The sequence below is a fragment of the Schistosoma haematobium genome, chromosome 6 (assembly GCF_000699445.3).
Source record: "Schistosoma haematobium chromosome 6, whole genome shotgun sequence".
Taxonomy (NCBI): domain Eukaryota; kingdom Metazoa; phylum Platyhelminthes; class Trematoda; order Strigeidida; family Schistosomatidae; genus Schistosoma; species Schistosoma haematobium.
Window position 1 is genome coordinate 20,526,921 of NC_067201.1, and position 22,466 is coordinate 20,549,386.

General features: G+C 38.0%; 1 protein-coding gene across 1 annotated transcript in view; it reads right to left on the minus strand.

The window, feature by feature from the left end:
• Positions 1–1,873: 1,873 nt before the first annotated feature.
• The window catches only part of CHD1L (Chromodomain-helicase-DNA-binding protein 1-like), a 42,834-nt gene continuing 22,241 nt past the window's right edge, over positions 1,874–22,466 (minus strand). The window contains exons 14-21 of the mRNA XM_051217094.1: positions 22,223–22,380; positions 21,021–21,100; positions 16,334–19,825; positions 12,472–14,070; positions 11,538–11,629; positions 9,833–9,901; positions 5,618–7,649; positions 1,874–3,225 (exon numbers count right to left, since the gene is read on the minus strand). Of these exons, the coding sequence (XP_051065729.1) occupies positions 19,489–19,825; positions 21,021–21,100; positions 22,223–22,380 (575 nt within the window). The 3' untranslated portion in view covers positions 1,874–3,225; positions 5,618–7,649; positions 9,833–9,901; ... (1 more) ...; positions 12,472–14,070; positions 16,334–19,488. The remainder of the gene's footprint in view (positions 3,226–5,617; positions 7,650–9,832; positions 9,902–11,537; positions 11,630–12,471; positions 14,071–16,333; positions 19,826–21,020; positions 21,101–22,222; positions 22,381–22,466) is intronic.

Sequence of the window (22,466 nt, forward strand, 5' to 3'; positions counted from 1 at the left end):
ATACATAGGCGCCACAAAAATCTCATTCAATATATGTGAGGGCTGTGATACTGTCCGGGTGCCCAAAACGAAGCAGGTGGTTTTCTTAGGGGGCCACTCCCCGAGCCCTCGACCTGAAGGTTTAATCCACAAAGCAGTGGAGCATCGTGAGGAGATGCAGTCCCGTGGTAGCCGGTGACCAATGTTTGGTTCATACGCCATTTGTTCCCGGAGGATACTGGAGACCATGTGCACCAATGGTTTGGAATCTGGTTAAATCATCGGACATTTGCTTTTCGTCCTCTCATTCTCGTAAACAACACCTGTGGTACGAGAAGGCAGTGAGTAGGACTTCCCTGGCAGAGGCTATATACGCGTGACCATGTGAGAGCATTTACGGAGGGAAAGCGGACTCTCCTCACTCTCGGCCGTACCAGGGCATTTGGGGGCCTTTTTACAATATAAGTTTCTGTAAAACATTTATATCATTTGATAACAATAGACAGAGTATGTACTAGATTTTTCTGGAAAAAATATAGATTGTATCTCAGTACTTACTATCGTATAAGATGTATTAAGTCATGGCACTCAAATGCCCTGGTACGGTCGAAATTGGAGAGAGTCCACTATCTCTCAAAATGCTCTCACATGGCCACGCGTATATAGCCTCTGCCAGGGAAGTCCTTCTCGCGGCATTACTGTTGTTTACGAAATTGAGAGGACGAAAAGCAAATGTCCAATGCTTTAACCAGGTTGGTGGACACGGGGAGTTCACCTAGGAGAGTAGGAAAACCCTGATTCCAAACCAATAGTGCACATGTGCTCCAGGATTTTGAAGGAACAAATGGCGCATGAACCAATCGTTGGTCACCGACTACCATGGGACTGCATTTCCTTGCGTTGCTCCACTGCCTTGTGGATTAGGCCTTCAGGTGAAAGGCTCCGGGTGTGGCTCCCTAAGAAAACCACTTGCACTTGGGCATTATCACAGCTCTCACACAAATCAAATTAGATTTGTATGGCGCATATGTATCTGGTGCCCCCTTTTGCCAATATCTGTGTTCAAATAAATAGATAATTAAGTCATAAACTATAAAATCATAATTATTTACATCTTAAAAGTTATTGAAGAGCTTTTGGTAATATCATTCCTAGACCATAGTGCTATAGTATAATTCGGAAGTAGTGAAGTACCCAATATATGATGGGTATGGCTAACTATTCTTCTTTTGGTTGTTGTTTTATGTCATTTCTTTTAAATAAGCATTTAATTTCTGGATTATGGCAAATGCATCATAGATTTGCAGATATGACCTACTTCGGTTTGAACGCCTGGGCAGTATACCAGCTCTCACACAAATCGAATGATTTATGTAGCGCATATATATTTGGTGCCACATTTTACCAATGTTTGTGTTTAAATAAACAAACGCTGTTCCAAGCTTGAAAACTTATATACGATACCTAGTCATTATGTTGACAGAACCCCCAATGTTTGCTGTGCAGGAAGGTAATTTATGACTCATTTGAGTAACCACAATTGACGGATCAGAAAACAAAAAAGATCTTGTAGCTTACAGAATCCATATATATCTTAGGCAATCTAATGATGATATTGACGCAGATTAGCATTAGATTGCCTGAGATACATGTACGCAATAGCCAAATGTACAAACTGAAGTCTACGAAGCGGGCTTCGGATATAGAGACCTGCAACTAAAAGTCAAGTGCCCCAAACACTTACCTATCACTATTTCGCTGGGATGTAGAATAACCAGTCCTCTATTTTAGCGACTGCATGTCTAGATTTTAACTACTAAGATAAGCGATCAGATATCATGGTGAACTGAAACTGATAGGCGAGGCAAGTAAGAAGAGATCATATCGATTCTTAGTAAACGAAAATTTATTTGAAGATCCAAAGCTCCATGTGATGCATTTAGAAAACAAGAAACAACCTGTTGGTTGTAATTGAGCCAGTTAACTTATCTAGAACTTTAATAGCATAATTATTTGATAATACATGGTTTGCCACCTAATGGTCAATTAAAGGACGTATCTCATGTAGATTTTTAATGAATGTTAGCAACTATAAAACACAAACCTAGCGCTTTTGTAGCGTGCGGTGTTTGAGTGTGATAATGATACACAGTCTTCCTAAGAATGGCCTCAACTGACTGCTCGAATTAAAAGACAATGAGAAAAGTAGTTTATTGACGAAGCGAATCGACTGTATGTGCACTCGTATATTTATATCCTTAAAAAATTAGGCTACTGATGTATGTTTCACCTCTTATGAATGAAACCTGTTTATAGGCCATGCACGCGCACTTATTTATTTAAACACATAAACATTGGTACAGGGAGGCACCGAACGAACCAATAGATTTCTGTGGGGTCTCGGATACTGATAGGGTGCCCAAACCAGAGCGGGTGGTTATCTTAGGGGGCCACACCCGGGGCCTTCGACCTAAAGGTCTGATCCACGAGACAGTGGAGCAACGTCAGGAGATACAGTCCCATGATAGTCAGTGACCGACGATTGGTTCATGCGCCACTTGTTCCTTCAGGATACTGGACTCCATGTGCACCATTGGTTTGGAATCAGGGTTTTCCTACTCCCCTAGCTGGACTATCCGTGTCCGCCAGCCCGGTTAAAGCATCGGACATTTGCTTTTTGCCCTCTCAATTTCGTAAACAACAATAATGCCGCAAGATGGTAGTGTGTAGGACTTCCCTGACAGTGGTTGTATGCACGTGGCCATGTGAGAGCATTTCGAGAGAGAGTGGAAGCTCCCCACTATCGGTCGTACTAGGGCATTAGGGGAGTGGCAATCACGCGCATTTATCATTTGGCCAATTTCTGACTGGTTCAATGTACCATCTTTCAATCTTGACAAATCAGAATAGGTTCTTGGATTTAGCTGGTGTTAAGATGGGAGCATATTCTCCTTATCCTGTTGATTTTTTTCTAATCATTCATTACCAAGTATATGTATATTTTTAAAGAACATAATTGAATTCGTTCAATATATCACTTTATTGCTGTATACAAATAGTCAATATACAGTATTAATAGAAATCTTAAAAGGAAAGTGATATGCTTTTAGAAAAATAATGTTTACAATCTTAAAAATAAAAGAAAGTAGGCATAAAATATTACATTATATTATAGTCAGATTCTGGTAGACAGATACGCTTTTTTATACTTTGCCAAATCCATGATGCAGATAATTGAAAACAATTCTGAAAGTAAAGAAGTAAACAACAACAATAAAAAATCTGGCCATTTAAATATGATGCTTTTAAGTAATCTATCAACATCTTTGAATCAAACACGTCATTTATTGATATATAAAATAGGTATGAGTCTAAGTCAGTCAGTAACAGCGTAGAACTTCGTACGTACGTACATCAGTTCGAGTTGCCATACCATATTATCTCAGAGATGCAGTTGTCGAGGTAGTAAGAGTATAAGCAGTAGTCGGAAAGACTAGGGATTGAAGATGTTATTCAAGGAGTATAATCCAGTGAAATAAATTTGGAGAGAGAAGGAGAATTCAGGAGAACACAAAGAGTAGATGAACCTGCTCTGTTGCAAACGATTTTGGGTCATGTCGTTCAAGGTCTCTAATCATCGGTTGCTATCGTCTCGCGGATCCCAACCAGGCAGTCTACATCTACCAACATGGCTCAGTCCACCTGTTAGTGGCTTCATGGATTTGTGCCGTGATGTGGTCTGGCCGCCCCTAGCTTTCTTCCAACCTACTCTTACATCATGAAACATCGCAAGTCGTGGCAGTCGGTGGTTGGGCATACGTAACACATGTCCCAGTCATCTCAACTGGTGAAGTTTCACTACTTCATCAATCGATTTGCCATTCTTACCTAGTACCCGTTTCCTAACAACTGCATTACTTACTCGGTGGTCCCAGGATATACGAGCAATATTTCGAAGACACCTATAATCAAATACTAGTAACCTACGAACATCCTCTTCTCTTACCGGCCATGTTTCACTGCCATAAAGTAGGACGGAACGAACTGCTGCACAGTAAACACGTCCTTTGGTTGATAGACGGATATCTCGCCTACACCATAAATGACACAAGTTGGAGAAAGCTAGTCAAGCCTTCTGTATCCGTCCTGAGATTTTGTCACATACTAGACCACAAGGGCTGATGAAACTCAAGATAAGTGAAGCAGTCGACACGCTCAACTACTTCACTCCCTATCATTAGTTCGGGTGTCGATGCGACCCAATTCTGAAGTAACATTTTGCGTTTCGAGGGAGAGAATCGCATTCGGAACATGCTTGCATTGTTGCTTAGAGTGATGAGAAGACTCTGCATTTTGTCAGCGTCCTCACCAAATAGAACTGTATCATCGGTATATTCTAAGTCAACAAGTGGATCTCCTGGTAGAAGTTCAATCCCTGGAAATTCAGATGAGGAAAGTGTTATCTCTAAAAGTACGTCTATAATAAAGTTAAACAAGAATGGAGAGAGTGAGTCTAAGTACAGTATATGTAACCTGTTTGGTAAATAATGCGGATTGAAATCTAGAAGGATTTATATTAAAAAATTTGATGTGTGAGTGTAGACCGTATTTCCTTTCAATGTACTCTTTATTCATGGTAAAATATTTGATCTCTAGTCTCGTTATAAACATCCCTCGAATTTGCCAGAATTCAGATGAGATATCGTATTGGCAGAACAATTGTTCATCACCAGTGGTGACTCTTTTAAGGGAACCGAGGAATTAGGTAGGACTATTTTATTCTACACAATGTGTCTTTTTCAACTTTTAGTCAAAAGTCGACAACGTTGGATGACATTTATACACATCTTCCTTAATTTTAGATGTTTTGCTAGAAAATTATATGGGTAAATGACTCCCGAATTCAGTTTATCAATAATCAGTAAGTTATACGAAAGATCAGAGAGCCCAAGCGACCATATGTCTGATGGTTGACCATAAATAGTAATTATGAAGTTGATGTATTAATTAGACAGACTATCCATGTAAAACTCCCGGTTATGAATTCATTTATTTATTCATTCAAACACAAACATTAGTACAAGGAGGCACTAAATAGATATGCACCAGATAAATCATTCGATTTGTGTGAGGGCTTGGATACTGATAGCGTGCCCAGCAAGTGATTTTCTTAGGGAGCCACATCCGGCCTAGTCCACGAGACAGTGGAGCAACGTCAGGAGATACAGTCCCATGATAGTCAGTGACCGACGATTGGTTAGTGCGCCACTTGTTCCTTCAGGATACTGGACTCCATGTGCACCATTGGTTTGGAATCAGGGTTTTCCTACTCCCCTAGCTGGACTATCCGTGTCCGCCAGCCCGGTTAAAGCATCGGACATTTGCTTTTTGCCCTCTCAATTTCGTAAACAACAATAATGCCGCAAGATGGTAGTGTGTAGGACTTCCCTGACAGTGGTTGTATGCACGTGGCCATGTGAGAGCATTTCGAGAGAGAGAGAGTGGACTCTTCCCACTCTCGGCCGTACCAGGTCATTTGGGGGTAAAGTGCCTATCGCCCCCGGATGGGCTCGAACCACCAACCTTTCGGTTAACAGCCGAATGTAACAAATGTAACTGTCGTATAAAAAGCACTTACCTCTTTATCGATCGGTTTCATCCTCTGGTTTAATTTACCTGTGTAAATAATATGCGTAACAGATGAGTCTAGGTTGGATACTACAACACCATCATAAGTGAACTAGATTAATCAATAACAATATTGAGTTAAGGGAAGATGAAAGCTATATTCATCGTTAAAAAGTAGAATGACATTGTATCACTTGTTCGTTTAAAAAGGCTAATATTTGGTCAGTCAAAGATGGATAGTGACTAGTAGTGTATTTTAGGACGCGCATTATGTCCTATTTGGGACTCATCAGCTGAGTGATTATGAAATGTTAAAATTTTCCGGTTTAAACACAAACTAAGGTTTATTTTCTAACATCAGTGGTGTTCAGTAATGAATTCCAAATACTCTCTGTTGGGATAAGCAACGACTCAGTCATTATTTAGATACGAATTACAGTTACAAGTTTGATTGTGTTTTTGAATTGTGAATACAATTAATTTACGAGGTGCATTTCATCTTAACTGAGACTCATGAGTTGAATGTACCCGGAGATTATACTAAAACTGGCAATCAGCACCTATCGCTTTAAAGGCGTCCTAAACTTCACTGCTAACTACAATCAAGAAATATAATCTAGAATTTTCACGGAAAGATGACAGTGGGATTGGATAAGCATTTTACCTTAGACTAGAGGGAAACTATAATTCAGTAGTTTTAACTGAATCCGATATCAACTAAGGAGATTCAAAAAGGCAGATAGTATTACTAGAATTTATGAATACAGTGTGGGTTAACAGCTTAGTCAAGTGAATAAGTAACTGTTTTCCACCATAATTATATATCTATTTAAAAAAACATTAGTATGAAGGAATTTGTACAAGTTTGAGGATTTTAATCGTTTAAATCGTGAAGTGATTTAATCTAGACCATCATTGAGAATCAGAAAACACAGAAGAGCTGTTTCGTCTCAGTATGAAGCACCTAAGCAGTGCACATCTACAACCCCCTCAGAGAGGTTGATTATGAATACAGTGGTCATGAGTGCAGTTATCGCTTCCCGGTTGCCCATACCATGGAAAGGTTTTTCTGGAGATACCTGAAAAAGAAACTGGGTTAGGGGTGGTCTTAGTGACCCGAGAGCGTGACCACAGGGCCCAAGGGACAACTGCTTGAGGTCGGTCACACACTAACTTTTTGCGAGTAATTTTCTTGTTAGCTCCGTACTTGTTGAGACCTTAACCGCCGGGGACGGATATCCGTAGGATAGGGCGAAGTGTGCATTTTTAGGGTCGACCTTTTCTAACCCCACTCCTCGTTGTGGGAAGGCAGTATCACTGTTATGCTAATTGTCCGAAAAACGCACCTCTGTACATTCAACAGTACGACTTCGCCTTCGAATTTTGGGTTTGCTGCTTTTAGTCTTACCGTTCTTCAACCGACCTGTCTGGCATGATAGGACCTTGACGAACGATTATTCCAGCCAGTATAGCTCGACTGGTTCATCACGATAGATAAGCCCGACCACCACGTCAAGGTAGCAACAACAGTTGGGACAACTCCCCTAGGATATTGGATCTATTGAGCTGACATCCAATTGGGTAAATGTCTAATTTCAATCAATTTACGATGTTGTATCACCCTCATCCATTACCTATAGTGGATAATTGTCTCACACTCGAGATAGTTGAATTCTACTAGGTTTGATTTTCGGATGTAGGGTCGTGAAGGCTGTCTATCAAGGAATGTTATACTAAGACGAAACAACTATCTATAGTTTCCAGGTTCTCATTCATGATCCAGCAAATGACAGTTCGTGACCGAAACATTATATCACAAGAAAAAGAGCATAATTTTAGTCTTCTCTTAAAGTTAGTTCATACTTATCATTTCGTTTACAATCTAATTTACATTTAAATAATGAACAAATAAAAAGGATATGCAATGATTATTCGTTTTAACTTCTTCACATCACCATCATTGTCATCAACTAAAGAACTGTCAATATAGAATGATTTGCCTGTAAATAAATTATACAAATATTTGGCTGGTTGTATAGTTTCTGTAAAATAAAATAAACAATGATCAAATCATATAAATGTGTATCTAGATGAACAGATTTCTTTTTCAAAAACATTCACTACCATTATGGTGTATGCTACTGATGTCGACAGATATAAGTAGTATATGGCACCAATCGAAAGTGAGATGCATGGTGTGGAAACGATGAAAAAAAATCAAGTCTAAGACAATTGATTGACATTTTCCAAATGAAGTATATACTGTATGGTTCTTAGATTTTACGAAGAGATTCTGTAATGTTGTATCGAAATACATTCGCTTGTTCTCACTGGTGTTCTCGTTTAGTATATTTAGTGTCGCTGCCAACCAGAAGGTGGAGAGGTTGTTGTTCTGAGGACGCTGTTGTGTTGATCAAGAAAATAAAGACGCCTTTGAACTGTTAGTGGTGAGACGATAATTTATGGACGACCTTTGAGTGACGCTAGACTGACCATGAGAGTGTCAACCTAATAACCGGTACTAAATGAGGGTTTTAAACCTGTGTGAGGAATTAGAATTATGATTTGCAGTTGGTGATTAAGGTTAGGAATTGACATCAGCTATAATGCCAAAACTATTTAGCCAAATAGATGAGTGAATTTCGCTCCAAAATCTGAGACCTGCGATCTTACACGTGATTGATTCGTTCATAAATTATAGTCTCGCCATAATTTACAGATTGATTAAAACAGAATAAAATTATATGAACAGACTGGAAATTGTCGAGTTAACATGCAAAGAAAAACAATAAAAGGATGAGGATAACGGTCGGTTTATGTGTATATCAGTTCAATTTGTCACAATACACTGGGATAGCAAGATGAAGTCAGAACAAACACTAGAATAGTAGTAGATGTAGCAAGAGTATTGGTGGTAATAGAAAATATTAGGTATTTAAGAGACAATTAGAGAAGAAAATATAAACTGGTGATATAAAAGAGAATTTAGAAACATAGGATTTATGCAAAAACAAAAAATGAATGCACCTAGACCATTGCGAACGATTTTGAACCTTCTCATAGTCTCGAAGCATGGGTTGAGATAATTACATGGACGCCAACCAGGTATTCTGCACCAATCTAAGTGGCTAACTCTAATAGTCAGTGACTTTGTTAACTGATGCTATGTATTGGTTTGGACGCTCCTAGATTTCTTGCAACCGGTTCTTACCCTAGTCTTTGTTGTGTGTCAAGACAATCGATGGATGCATGTCCCAACCACACTAATTGATAAAGATTCCGCCCCTCGATAATTGACTTTCTATATTTACTTGGTACTCTGCATCTAACCTCAAAACTGTTAACGTGATGGTACCAAAATATACAACAAATGGTCCCAAGATGTCTATGATTGAATGCTTACATCAATGCATACAAGCAACTGTGAACACGGATCTGCTAACATTATGTCTAGTTTATAAATGTGAATAAGAAACACCGGTCGATCCCATGATCTGAGGTTAACTGAACAAACAATGCAAAGACATATGGAGATAAGGAAGCCTACAAAGATAATTAGTTATAAGTAAGATCATCAGAACATCTACACATGTAAGATAGTAGTGAAGAACGGTTAGATTTTACAATTATTTGAATGAAACGTTTACTAAGCTAAAGAACAAATGACAAACATTGCAATATCATTAATCTTAGTTAGTTACCTCACTTGAAGCAGAAGTGTATTCACAGTTAAATATAAATTTTTAAGCAACAATAATAAGATCATATATTGTACATTCAGACAAGAAAACTCTTATCAGTATAAGATTGTGATCATGAACCGATTGATGTTAGACCACTATTGAAAACCTGAAAGCACTGGACGGCCGTTTCGTCCTAGTATAAGACTCATCACCAAAGCGCATCCACGACCCCGCTCACGGGATTCAAACCTAGGCCCTTCAGTCTCGTGCGCGAACGCTTAACCTCTAGACCAATGAGCCGGCATCTAATGGTGTTAATGACTAACCTCAACTAATCTACGAAATTACGCGACCATCTTTCATTGTACTTGGGTAGATACTTGTCTCTACCCGACATGGATTAGCTGCATTGGTCGCGGCTTCTCACTAGAACTCCGAGAATTGCCTCACGAAGGTAGTCACTACTGAGTACATGGTAATTATCAGTATAGGGTTGTGGAGATTATTAAATACTATACAATAAAGAAAACAATTTGACTAACCCAGATTTTGATTAAAATTAATTTTGTTTTCTGAAGAGGAGATTTTTCGTTTCAGAGACTTGAAAGGTTCTATTTCAAAAAATAAATAAATAAATAAATAAAGAGTAAAATACACAGCAAATAATAATAATCAGTTTATAATTAGTAATATGAAAAGTGGAAAGAAAAAATCTACTGTCCAATTAAAATCAATATAGTGACAATGGAGATTATAAGTTATCACTGATAAGAAAGTAGAACAGTTACCAACCCAATTTCACTTGATGGAGAAACTCTGAAAGAGGTGGAAAGTTTCACGTATCTGAGAGGCATCATCGATGAACGTGGAAGATCTGATACAGCCATAAAGGCAAGGATTGGTAAAGCAACATCAGCATTCCTACAGTTGATGAACATATGGAACTCAAAACAACTGTCAACCTACATCAAAGTTACAATCTTCAATACGAACGTCAAGACAGTACCAATGTACGGAACTGAAACTAAGAGAACCACTACAACCATCATCAAAAAGGTACAAGCATTTGTAAACAGTTGTCTACTTAAGATACTCAATATCGCTTCGTCGTATACCATCAGCAACAACTTACTATGGAAGAGAACAAACCAATTTTCGGTTGAAGAGAAAATTAGTAAAAAACAATCGGGGTGGGTAGAACATACGTTGTGGAAATCATCAAATTGCATCATCAGGTAAGCGCTTACTTGGAATCCTGAAGGGAAACGGAAAAGAAGAAGACCATAGAACACACTACGTCGGGATGAATAGCGACTGGAAAGGATTGCCCAGGACAAAGTTCGATAGAGAATGCTGGTGGGCCGCCCTATGCTCCACCATGAGGGGTGGTAGGTGTAAGTAAGTAAGTAAGTTGTGTTTTTGGTAACCTTCCATCTGTATCTTGAACTAGTCTGATTTTGATAAACTATCATCGTTCAGTTAATAATCTACGTAAGTTGTAACTCTTTCTGATGGGAAAATAATTGTCAACAAGTTTTTGACATGATGCAGATGTGAAGGCGCGGATCGGCAAAGCAAGAGCAGCATATTTACAACTGAAGAACATCTGGAACTCAAAACAAGTATCTGTCAACCAACAACCAAGGTCAGAATTCTCAATGTAAATGTCAAGACAGTTCTACTGTATGGGGCGGAAACTTGGAGAACTACGAAAGACATCATCCACAACATACAAGTGTTTATTAACAGCTGTCTACGCAAAATACTTCGGATCTGTTGACCAGACACTATCAGCAACAACCTATTGCGGGAGAGAACAAACCAGATTCCAGTGCAGGAAATCAGGAAGAAGCGTTAGATATGATACACGTTGAGGAGAGCACCCAACTGCATCACAAGACAAGCCCTCACTTGGAATCCTCAATACTAAAGGAGAAGAGGAAGACCAAAGAATACATTACGCCGAGGAATGGAGACACATAGGAAAAATGAACAACAATTGGATAGAACTAGAAAGGAAGGCCCAGGACAGAGTGGGTTAGAGAATGTTGGTCGGTAGCCTATGCTCCATTGGGAGTAACAGGAGTAAGTAACTAATATTGTCATATCATGCTAGAAATGACCTTATTCCTTAACTCATTAAACATGTACCTCCACTAATTTATTATTTTTCATTGTATCTAAAAATTGTAAAATGTTCATGTAATGATCAACTATAAAACACTTAAAATGATGAAATATATTAACCTTTAGTTGATGTAGACGAACATGAAGCAGTAGATGTTGTACAGGAATCAGATGAATGATGATTATCTGCATTAACTGGACGATAATAATATCTTTAATTATATATATGTATATATAGATAGTATATAAAACTAGTTAAGAAATATAGGTTACAACACATATGTTAACATTATAATTTAGGGAATTAATCTGACCAGTTATTGATAGAATGTTTCTAACGAATTAATCGATTTTGTTGTGTTACTAAGTGACTGTATCAAAGCAAATTGATAGTATATATATTTTTTAAAATCGTCACAGACAGTGGGATCCCTTACAGTTATCATCAGTCTATATATACTTAACTCCGTTATACCTCCCAAATGCCCTAGTATGACCGAGAGTGGGGAGAGTCACCTCTCCCTCTCAAAATCCTCTCATATGGACACGTGCATACTACCACTGCTGTCAGGGAAGTCCTACTCACTGCCTTCTCAAAGCATTACTGTTGTTTACGAAATTGAGAGGATGGAAAGCGAATGTTCGACGCTTTAGACGGGTTGGTGAATATGGAGGATCCATTTAGGGGAGTTAGAAAATCCCCATTCAAAACCGATGGTTCACATGCGCTCCAGAATCATGAAGGAACAAATGGCATATGAACCTACTGTTGATCGCCAGCTATCATAAGACTACATCATTTAACGTTGCTCCACTGCCTTATGCATTAGACCTTTAGGTCAAAGGCTCCAGATGTGACCCTCTAGGAAAACCACTTGCTTCGGTTTGAGAGCCCTGTCAGTATCCCAGCCCCCACACACAAATTGGATGACTTATTGTGTGGCACTCATGCATTTTGTTGTCCCTTTGTACCAATGTTTATGTGTTTAAATAAATAAATAAGAATTTAATGGCAATGTAAGCAGATAATTACAATAACAAAGAAAAAGGATACACATATACTGAAATATGATGATGATCAACAAGATGTTTTCTTAATAATCTTTCAATTTTATACCATGTAAATGCTTGAGTTCCATGCCCTAATCGGGGAATATGAACAGAGCCTGCAAAATAAAAAAAAAATCTAAAATATTGTTAAATGTGTCATCGATATTTAAGGTATTTTTAAGTACAGTCAGTCAGTCAGCTACAAATGCCATACCTCATTAGCACAACAAGATGAACACCGGATTTAATTGACTCATGATCTCAACTATTGAAATTACTATAATATCCACAATACCCCTTTCTGATACGAGTTAGAAAGCTTAAAATAAAGAATGATAAGTTGGAGATGAGATTAAATCTTATTGGGAAACGAAATGAGTATATGGTAGATCACTCGAAATGATTTGACTTTGCCAACTATATGACCATTGTTAATCAAATGTGCTAAGATAGAGTCAAGCCTCGTTTTCGTCGGGCCCTTTCTAAGTCACTCAGGGAGATGTTCACTCATTAGAAAGCAATACGTAGCTCTATCTTGGGCAAACATGGTTTACGGTGGTCATTTAGAATGATCTGTCGTATATCTTCATCGTTTTCCAATTAGATTCGAACTGGTCTCCTACATATTGCATAAGATGTAGTGGCTCGAACCTGTAACGCTAGTTCATTTGTTCAAAAGGGACGATAAATACTGACAAATCACATGATGTATTATTCAATAATTATTGGAAAAACATCATCCACCAGCTTACATAGAATAGATGGAATATGGATGTAAGTGGAGTCTAGTAAGCGTTTTTTGTCCTAATTGGGACTCGCCACATTCCATTTATTCTATATAAACTTGGGAAACAATGGCTATTATTAAGGCAATCCGCACAGGACATTCATTTCGTCTTATTTGAGATCTGTCAGTTGTTCATAATGTTTGTGACTTAGGGCAATATCGTGGCAATCTGCACAGGATGCATATACCAATAGCAAACTGATTAACTGCAGTCCTAAATATCAATAGGAAGATTCAAACAAACAATATAAAAATGAATTAAAACTTCACCCCATTGCACAAGCTAGTTTGTATCAGGTTACAGTAGCTATGTGGATAAAGTGGTGACATTTGAAGCGAACGTTACTGAGTTTGAGTCCCGGAGTGAATACCAAATCTGAGATGAAAGTACATCCAGTTGACTAGTTTCAATGAGAACGAAACGCGATTCCCAGATTTCACTGCTAGCCATTATACATCTTTGCTAAAAATAGTGTTATGTTATAACATCTCGGTGATAAAATATAAAAAAAAACTTAGCTCTTATTATCTGGACACGAAATAAAATGGTTAATAATCTACAAATTCAATCCTTCATTATGACTTACACAATTTCAAACGTGCACAAGCCATTCCAAGAGCACATAAACTTTTTTCTAATGCATTTAGTTGTAAATCTGGAGCTTCACCAGTTGAATACGTTTTACTGGAATGTTTTTGAGCAATTAACAGGCCAGAAAAATTATTTGACCAATGATTATGGACAGTCGGTTTAGTGCTATCATCATCACTATTATCATTATTGTTATGATGGTTGGTTAAATAGTCATTAAAAGTCTACAAATGTGTTATGAAATGAAGACAAACAAGATTAGAGGAAATTAGACAATTAAATTAGACTAACACTGTATTATCGAAAGATAGTTGGTCTGTTTAACCATAATTAGATTCAATAAATACACAAACTAAAGGTTACCAAAAATTAGTTTATCAAATTTGGCTAGTATTTTTTCCATCGGTTTACATTGCTCAAGAAGTCCCTCTAAATGCCTGCATCAACACCTGAACTAAAGGTAGGGAGTGAAGTAGTCGAATGAGTCGACAAATTCACTTATCCTGGAAGTCTGATCAGTCCTAATGGGTTGACGTCTGACGATATCTCATCACAGATTCAAGAAGCTCGCTTGGCTTTTGCCAACTTACGTCACCTACAGCGAAGGTGAGATATCCGTCTATCAATTAACGGACAAGTATACTGTGCGGCATTTCGTTCTGTTCTACTTTACGGCTGAGAAACGTAACCATCAATAGTAGAGGATATTCGTAAGCTATTAGTATTTGACCACAGATGCTTTAGAAATATTACTGGCATCTGCTGGGACCACCTGGTAGGTAATAGTGAGGTTAGACGCAGGGTATCAGGGAATGATGATGTTAAGTCCGCCGGTGAAATTGTGAATCTTCATCAACTGAGATGGTTGGGCCACGTGTTACGTATGCCTGAACACCGATTATCATGACGCACAATGCTCACTAGTGTTGGAGATGGTTGGAAGACAGTTAGGGGTGGCCAAACCAAAACGTGGCATCAGTCAATGAAGTCACTAACTTCTAGTCTGAGCCATGTTGGGAGATGCAGACTACTTGGTTGGGGGTCCACGTGACTATCGTAACCAATGGTTGGAGACTTTGGGTGACATGGCTTAGAATCGATCACAATGGTGTCGGTGTATACACTCCCTGTCTTCCTTTAAACTATGGGATTGAAATCGCTTTATATCTTTCTTCCTGTACTATATCCTTATATGCAATCTTTCTTTTATATATTACCACTACTGAATTAACTACTTCTATGAATCTGGTGTTCATGTTGTTGTGCTAATGAGTTGTGGCAACTTGACCCGATGCACATATGTGTCTGGTCCTAAGTTGTAGCTGACTGCTGACCCTGGAATTCTTCAGAATGCCAACTTCATGGCTAACTCTTATTTATTTCCTTTTTTCATGACCCATATATTTGTCCCATGATTGTTTTGCACTTTCGGAGAAAGAAAAGGAAATTGCAAGGACCTCCAATTTAGTGGTGGACCTAGGGAAACGACAGAATGTGCTAGAAACTCGTGAACAATCACTGATGAATGTGTAGACATGTTTTCGAGACTCAGCATTGCACAAACGTGGTCCTATACAAATATTCACGAGCTTGGAAACCTTCACGTAGACGAAAGGGCATTTACAGTATGCTCATTCAGGTTGTTAGATTGGTTATGTTCATAAGTGAGAAACACTAATTGATAAGTTTGCATTTTTATTGAAAAGAACGCATCTATCTATCTATACATAAATAAATATAACTACTTCGATGGCTCTAGAGGTTTGCTTATAACTGTGTAGTTTGAGATGCATGATATTCTAACTGAGGTAGCAGAATTTTTTTGATGGGAATGCGGCGTATGTAGGTAATGAGAGGAAAACAGACAAGAATCTAAGAGTATAGATTTCTAATAGTATCATATTCAATAATCTAACAAATCGATCCGCATAATTCATTGTAGCAAGTCTAGATAGTAGGTGATAAGGATGAAATCACAATTCTACTTTGCACTAAACTTCGTCATATTTGTACAAACACCAGTTAGTTTATCACTAAAATGTATTTTGTACAACCTAATTCCATCACTACTGTTTCGAGAATGTTATTAATAGCGGAGTTGGAGAGGAATGGTGAGATTAGATAACCTTGCCTAATCCTACACGTAGAGGTGGTTGTATGCATTTATTCTGCCTGGAGTGTTTATGCACAGAAACTTCAAGATGTTAATAGGCTTCTCAGACATTCTCTTCTTTAACAAACAATCTAAGAGTACAATTTTATTGAATGAATCTAATGCAACCTCGATGTCAGATGAATCATAACTATTGTTAGCTTGTAACAAGTGTGGTGGTGATCCAGTATTCGATGAAGGTTGAAGTAATGATCAATACTGATCCACGAACTGAATGAAAACCAGCCTAGTAACTGCGAATTAGCGTTTCATAGCTTTTGAACAATCTGCAGAGTATGACAGAAATAAAATGAATATGCATTTAATCTTCTTACTTTAATTTCTTTTTTTGTTGATGATGAAGATGATGAATCGTCAGAATTCTCAATTGGAACAATTAAACAATCACCTAAATTTAAATCATCCATTTGACCAGCTAATTCATATGCATCTTTGATTTGATTATTACTACGTCTATCAAGAGCTCGAAATATTCCACCACGACTCCAATGACCACTGTTATCTGTAAAAAAAAAACGTATAAATTGAAGAGAATTTCACAAATGAGATTGGAAAATTACTATACATAGAATGATGTCAGGGCTGTCCACTCTCCCCATTCTTGTTTAACTTTGTTATTGACGTACGTTTAGAGATAACACTTTCCTCATCTAAATTTCCAGGGGTTGAATTTCTACCGGGAGGTTCACTTGTTGACTTAGAATATGCAGATGACATAGTTTTATTTGGTGAAGACGCTGACAAAATGCAGAGTCTTCTGACCACTCTAAGCAACAATGCAAGCATGTTCGGGATGCGATTCTCTCCCTCGAAATGCAAAATGTTGCTTCAGGATTGGGTTACATCGACACCCGAACTAGTGATAGGGAGTGAAGTAGTTGAGTGTGTCGACCGCTTCACTTATCTTGGAAGTCTCATCAACCCTTGTGGTTTGGTTAGAGACCCTGAATGACATGGCTAAAAATCGTTTGCAATGGCGCAGGTGCATCCACTCTCTGTGTTCTCCCAAATTCTAATCTTCTGAATTCTTCATGTCCCTTTCTTTTTTCTCTTTCCAAATTTATTTTACTGTATTATACTCTTTAAATAACATCTCCAAACCCTAATCTTCCCGATTACTGCTTATACTCTTGCTACCTCTACCACTACGGGTTTTGAATCGACAACTGCATCTCTGTGCTAATGTGGTATGGCAACTCGAACTGATGTACGTACGTACGAAGTTCTACGTTGTTACTGACTGACTGACTGACTGAGAATGATATAACCTGTGAAGTGATATGTTCAACAAATAAGCAACGAAAAAGTAATCTAACAAAATTAGAGATCTTGTTCACTGTCAACTAATCCTAACTCCGCCTGTAACCCCCCTCTGGGGCTACTGCAGGTCCCAAGCCCAGACAAAGGAGGAGGGATGGGCATGAAATTAGCGATCCCATCCTGTAGAAAACTAACTCGCTAAATAACGCTGACCAGAAAAAATTATTCAAACCATTTAAACTCTACCCTAGGAGTTAGAAGGTCTTCATTTAGAAGAGTTATGACGCCTAATGATGAAAGCCGAGTTCCTTCGGAAGTCACGATGATGATGCCCCTTCTGACAACCAGAGCAACCATTTATTTAGGTACGTGGAATGCTCGTATAATGTGGTACACCGAGAGAGTCTTCCAAATTGCTGCAGAAATGAGGAGATGCAACCTGGAGGTGCTTGGAATCATTGGAATCAGTCAACTAATCCTCATTTGTGGCAACAAACTTGACCTATCTCTATTTCTCTTGTTTAAATCATTTCTAGAGGTCCTTAAAAGTTAGACAATTCAGGTATCTCGTTATTTTGCGCTTTATCACCTTATGTTGTACATATAAAGCAATGGTTCGGTACTATCGACGTGTTTGGATAATTTTTTTCAGGCTTAGTTTATTAGCATCGATGTTGGTAGTTTGTCAGTAATTGGAAAAAAAGAAGTGACTACTGATATTCGATTATTTTTATCAACATAATAAGTTTATGGTCTCATGAGGGGTCGCTGGATTCAAAGTCTAATGCACTAACCGCTACACCACGGTAGCGACCATGGTCTCATACAAACAACAATCCTAGTAATTCAGTCTGTCATGTAAACGTTTTTGAAAAAAAACATCATCGTTGCTGATATTCAGGCCGATCGGCAATCAATAGACATATCAACATAAGCCTTATTGACCAATCTATATTTTTAAAAATGATCAATAACACGGGAAAGGGTGAACTAAGTATGTCGCTCAATGAAGATACAAAGAAAAATATAAATTATAAAAACCTACGAAAACACCCAACCATTTATAGAAAAAAATCGTCAGAACAGGCTGATTTGGAGTGTTTGGACTGATTAAACAGCTTTGTTATAACTTGTGCCCTGTATCCTATTAATGTATAGCATAATGATACCGCCAATAAGAGAGGAGTGAATTATCGATCGGACCAATGACGCATAAAACAAGTACAAGCAGTCTACAGTCCTTATCGGTCCTGCTTCCCGCCGAGCCCTGCCTGTTAAATCCAAAACACCAATCTTTGACTCTACGATATGAATCATGTATTTCAAACATACTGGAATTTATATACCAATCAGAGAGACCACATCGTACCATAAAAATAGGAAACAACATTTATACAAGATCCAGCCAAATGTGGCTGTGAATATAGGAGATAGTAATTGATAGATTGGACATAACTTAAGAATAATGATAATAGTCTATGGGGTCAAAATAAAGCTTATGATAAGAGGGACACGAATATCAATAGTTGGATTACTTAACAATTATACGATAAATATATATGTACAGTATTTGTCCAGAAATAGATTCCAACAATTACCATTCATTATTCTCATCGGGATATTAGAAGCATACTTCCACGTGGAGTAAACACCAATAATGTTATCCAGAACCATAATGAAAGCTAACCAATTAAACAAATGAGCTCACTTCAGATACATTATCTTTCACATTATTTTCCAAAATAAATTTATGTTGTATTATGTTGGGGGTGTTAGATCGCCAGAACTTACTTGATAAATACCTTATTTTTTGTAATTTTATTTTAAAAATTTGAATTTCTTGTTTCCGCGCCAAAAGCGCTCATTTCCACCTTCATGTTGCACTTTCCACTTCGGAGGATCTTAAACGCTATTGGTTCGTTGTATCTTTTTAGTATGTTATTTTTTAACGCTTCCCAAGGACAGTTTATGGCTGTATATATCCGTTTGATTTATGTCTGTTGTTGTTGCTTATGCTTCTGGCTGCTTACAGAATATATTTCCCCGTTCGAACTTGGACTTCTCTCTCTAGTTAGCGGGCTAGGATGCGTCAGAATAGCTAGCTTTCTGTCATTGTGTTACAGAATCCTCGTTCCGTTCTCAAATTAGGTGAACTCGTAATCACTTCATATATAGCATGTCTAAGTTTTAAATTTATTATTAGAAAGCATCAGTGATCTGAAAAGACATTAAACTTACCAATAGTAGTACATACAAAATATGGTGGTGTACCATCAATTTTATTTTCAGCTTTCATTAATGAGAAAATACTAAGTGGCTCAGAGGCATCACCAATTTTATAGTAGATTCCAGCATCAGTTCCATATGGAAACTCTTCACTTGCCATGTTATTTCTTATTTCATCTCTGAAGTCATTATCATTATCAAGTACATTCTCTAATTGATCCCTATGATTAGGATGTGGATAATGATTTACTTCAGCTATAGTTGATTCATCTCGGAACACACTGAATGTTTTATAGCCAACAGATTGCCATAAGGAAAGTCTAAAATACAAATTAGATAAATGACAATTAAATTTGAACATAAATTGAATAAACTGTCCTAATGTGATGTATAGTACTTATGTCTTTCAAGATAAGTCGTATGTAACACCAATCGGAAGTGGAATGTATGTCAACAGAAGGTCAAGAAGATCGAGTTGAAGAAAATAAAAAGGGGAATAGGAAGGGATTATCAATTTTTATTTATTTATTTTATTTGGACATAAATATTGGTACAAGAAGCCACCAAATATATATGCGCCACACAAAACAATGAGGATTCGAAGAGAAAAAATGAAGGTAAGGAGCGTGAAAAAAGAACAATAACGAACAGATTAGTGTAAGGTAGTGTAATAGTAATAAAACAGTAATAATGAGGGGAACGGAAAGGTAAAATCGGAAGAAATCCTTCAATTAGGGAAGATACAATAAATTTTTTATGAAGAAAGTAAAAAAACGTTACAGCAGGATCGCCACTGGCTTCTAATCTGAGCCATATCTGATAACGTCTATAGCCACTGTGTTACACCATCTCTAGGACCCCAGTCAGGGAGTCGTGAAGGACCAACACAAGCCAGTACTTTGCAGCTTTCTCTCATACCACCACACCATCTCATACACTGACCACCTCTCCACCTCGGTTTTCCCAACCAGTCCCAGAGTCGGCAAATAATGCAGGACGTGAAATCCTCTGGGACGACCTTTGTAGAACATGTCCAAGCCACAGAAGTCGTTGTTCCAAGATGATGACACCAATTGCATTATCGTCTCTGTGCCCGAACACACGATGCCGAACCTCTGCATTACTACTCAGACAAATTCAGACAACCAGCACAACAGCGATGATGCCTTCCCACAACGAGGGGTGGGGCTAGAGAAGGTAGACCCTAAAAATACACACTTCGCCTTATCCCACGGATATCCGTCTCCGACGATAAGTTCTCAACACGTACGGAGCTAACACGAAAATTGCTCGCAGAAAGTTAGTGTGTGACCGGCCTCAAGTAGTTATCCCTTTGGCACTGGGGTCACGCTCTCAGGTCACTAAGACTACCCATAACCCAATTTCTTTTTCCGATACCTCCAGAAGAATCCTTTCACTGTGTGGGCAACCGGGAAATGATAACCGCCCTCAAGACCACTGATGAACAAATAATGTATAAAATATCCTTTTTACTACAAAAAAGACCTAGCTTACTTTCTTTCTAAACGTTCAGCGCTCCGAATTGCTTCATTTTCTTTTCGTTTATATTCACGTTTAGCTTTAGTCTCAGCAGCCTAATTGTAAATTTTAAAATACAACAAACACATACGTTAAGTATAGATTAATAAATGCACATAATATATCCAATAAATATATGAAACGAACTACTAAGGATGTTAGTTATAGACATATCTAGACACTTTGGAAATTCATTAACTGTTGAATGTGGTTTTTCAAGATAACTCGATCGTTTATGTTGCCAAGATGATTGCTGATGCAGTGTATTTGTGGTTGGGGCAGCCGGGGCAGTATCACATTCCTCACATAAAATGAATGATTTATGTGGTACATATCTATTTGGTGCCTCCTTGTACCATCGTTTACGTGTATTTGTGGAAATTATCTGTGCACACAATTCTAACAAAATATTAAACTAATAAGAATGTAATCATAGGATGTACTGAGCTCGATTTATTTTCTGGATAACAATTTTGTTAAGTATAAAGAAATATGATTGAATTTGAAAGAAAATTTGAGCAGATGCTGGATTTGAACAAACAACCTCTGAGTCTAATTTATTTTAACATATAAATATTGGTACAAAGGGGCACCGAATACATATGCGCCACACAAGTCACTTGATTTGTGTGTGAGCTGTGATAGTGCCCGACGGACACACCTCGAGACACTGACCTAAAGGTCTGATCCACAAAGAAGTAGAGCAACATCAGGAGATGTAGTTCCATTGTAGCTAGTGACCAACGATTGGTTCATACGCCATTTATTCCCTCAGGATACTGGAGCCCATTTGCACCATTAGTTTGGAATGAGGGTTTTCCAGCTCTCCTAGGTGGACTATCCGTGTCCACCAACCCGGTTAAAGCGTCGGATATTCGCTTTTCATCCTCTCAATTTCGTAAACTACACTCCCATCACAAGAAGCCAGTAAGTAGGACTTCATTGGCAGTGGCTATATACGCATGGCCATGTGAGAGAGCATTACGAGAGGGAGGGCTGACTCTCCTCTCTCTCGGCCGTACCAGGGCATTCAGGGGCAACCTCTGAGTTACTAGCTCTAGTTCTCCTACAACCTTAATTATAAATATCATCAACTGGAATTTGAAGCTTGTTAAATAGTGTTGTCTAAGATATTTTCAAGTAATAATAACGATAATAATAAACCTAGTAAATGATACCTTTTTATTACGAGCTTCAATTTCTTCTGGTGTTAACTTTTTGCGATGGTTATTCAATTTGGTGAAAGTAGAATTCGATACACTAAATCCTGTGATATTTTCTGATGCAAGCAATTCATCATCTTCAACGCTTAATTTAGATTTGGTTAATTCATAGTCTAAAACAATAAAAAGTAATAATGAAATTGCTGTATTCAATATAGGTATTTTCCATATAGTTAGCTTTGAACTACAATCTATGTGG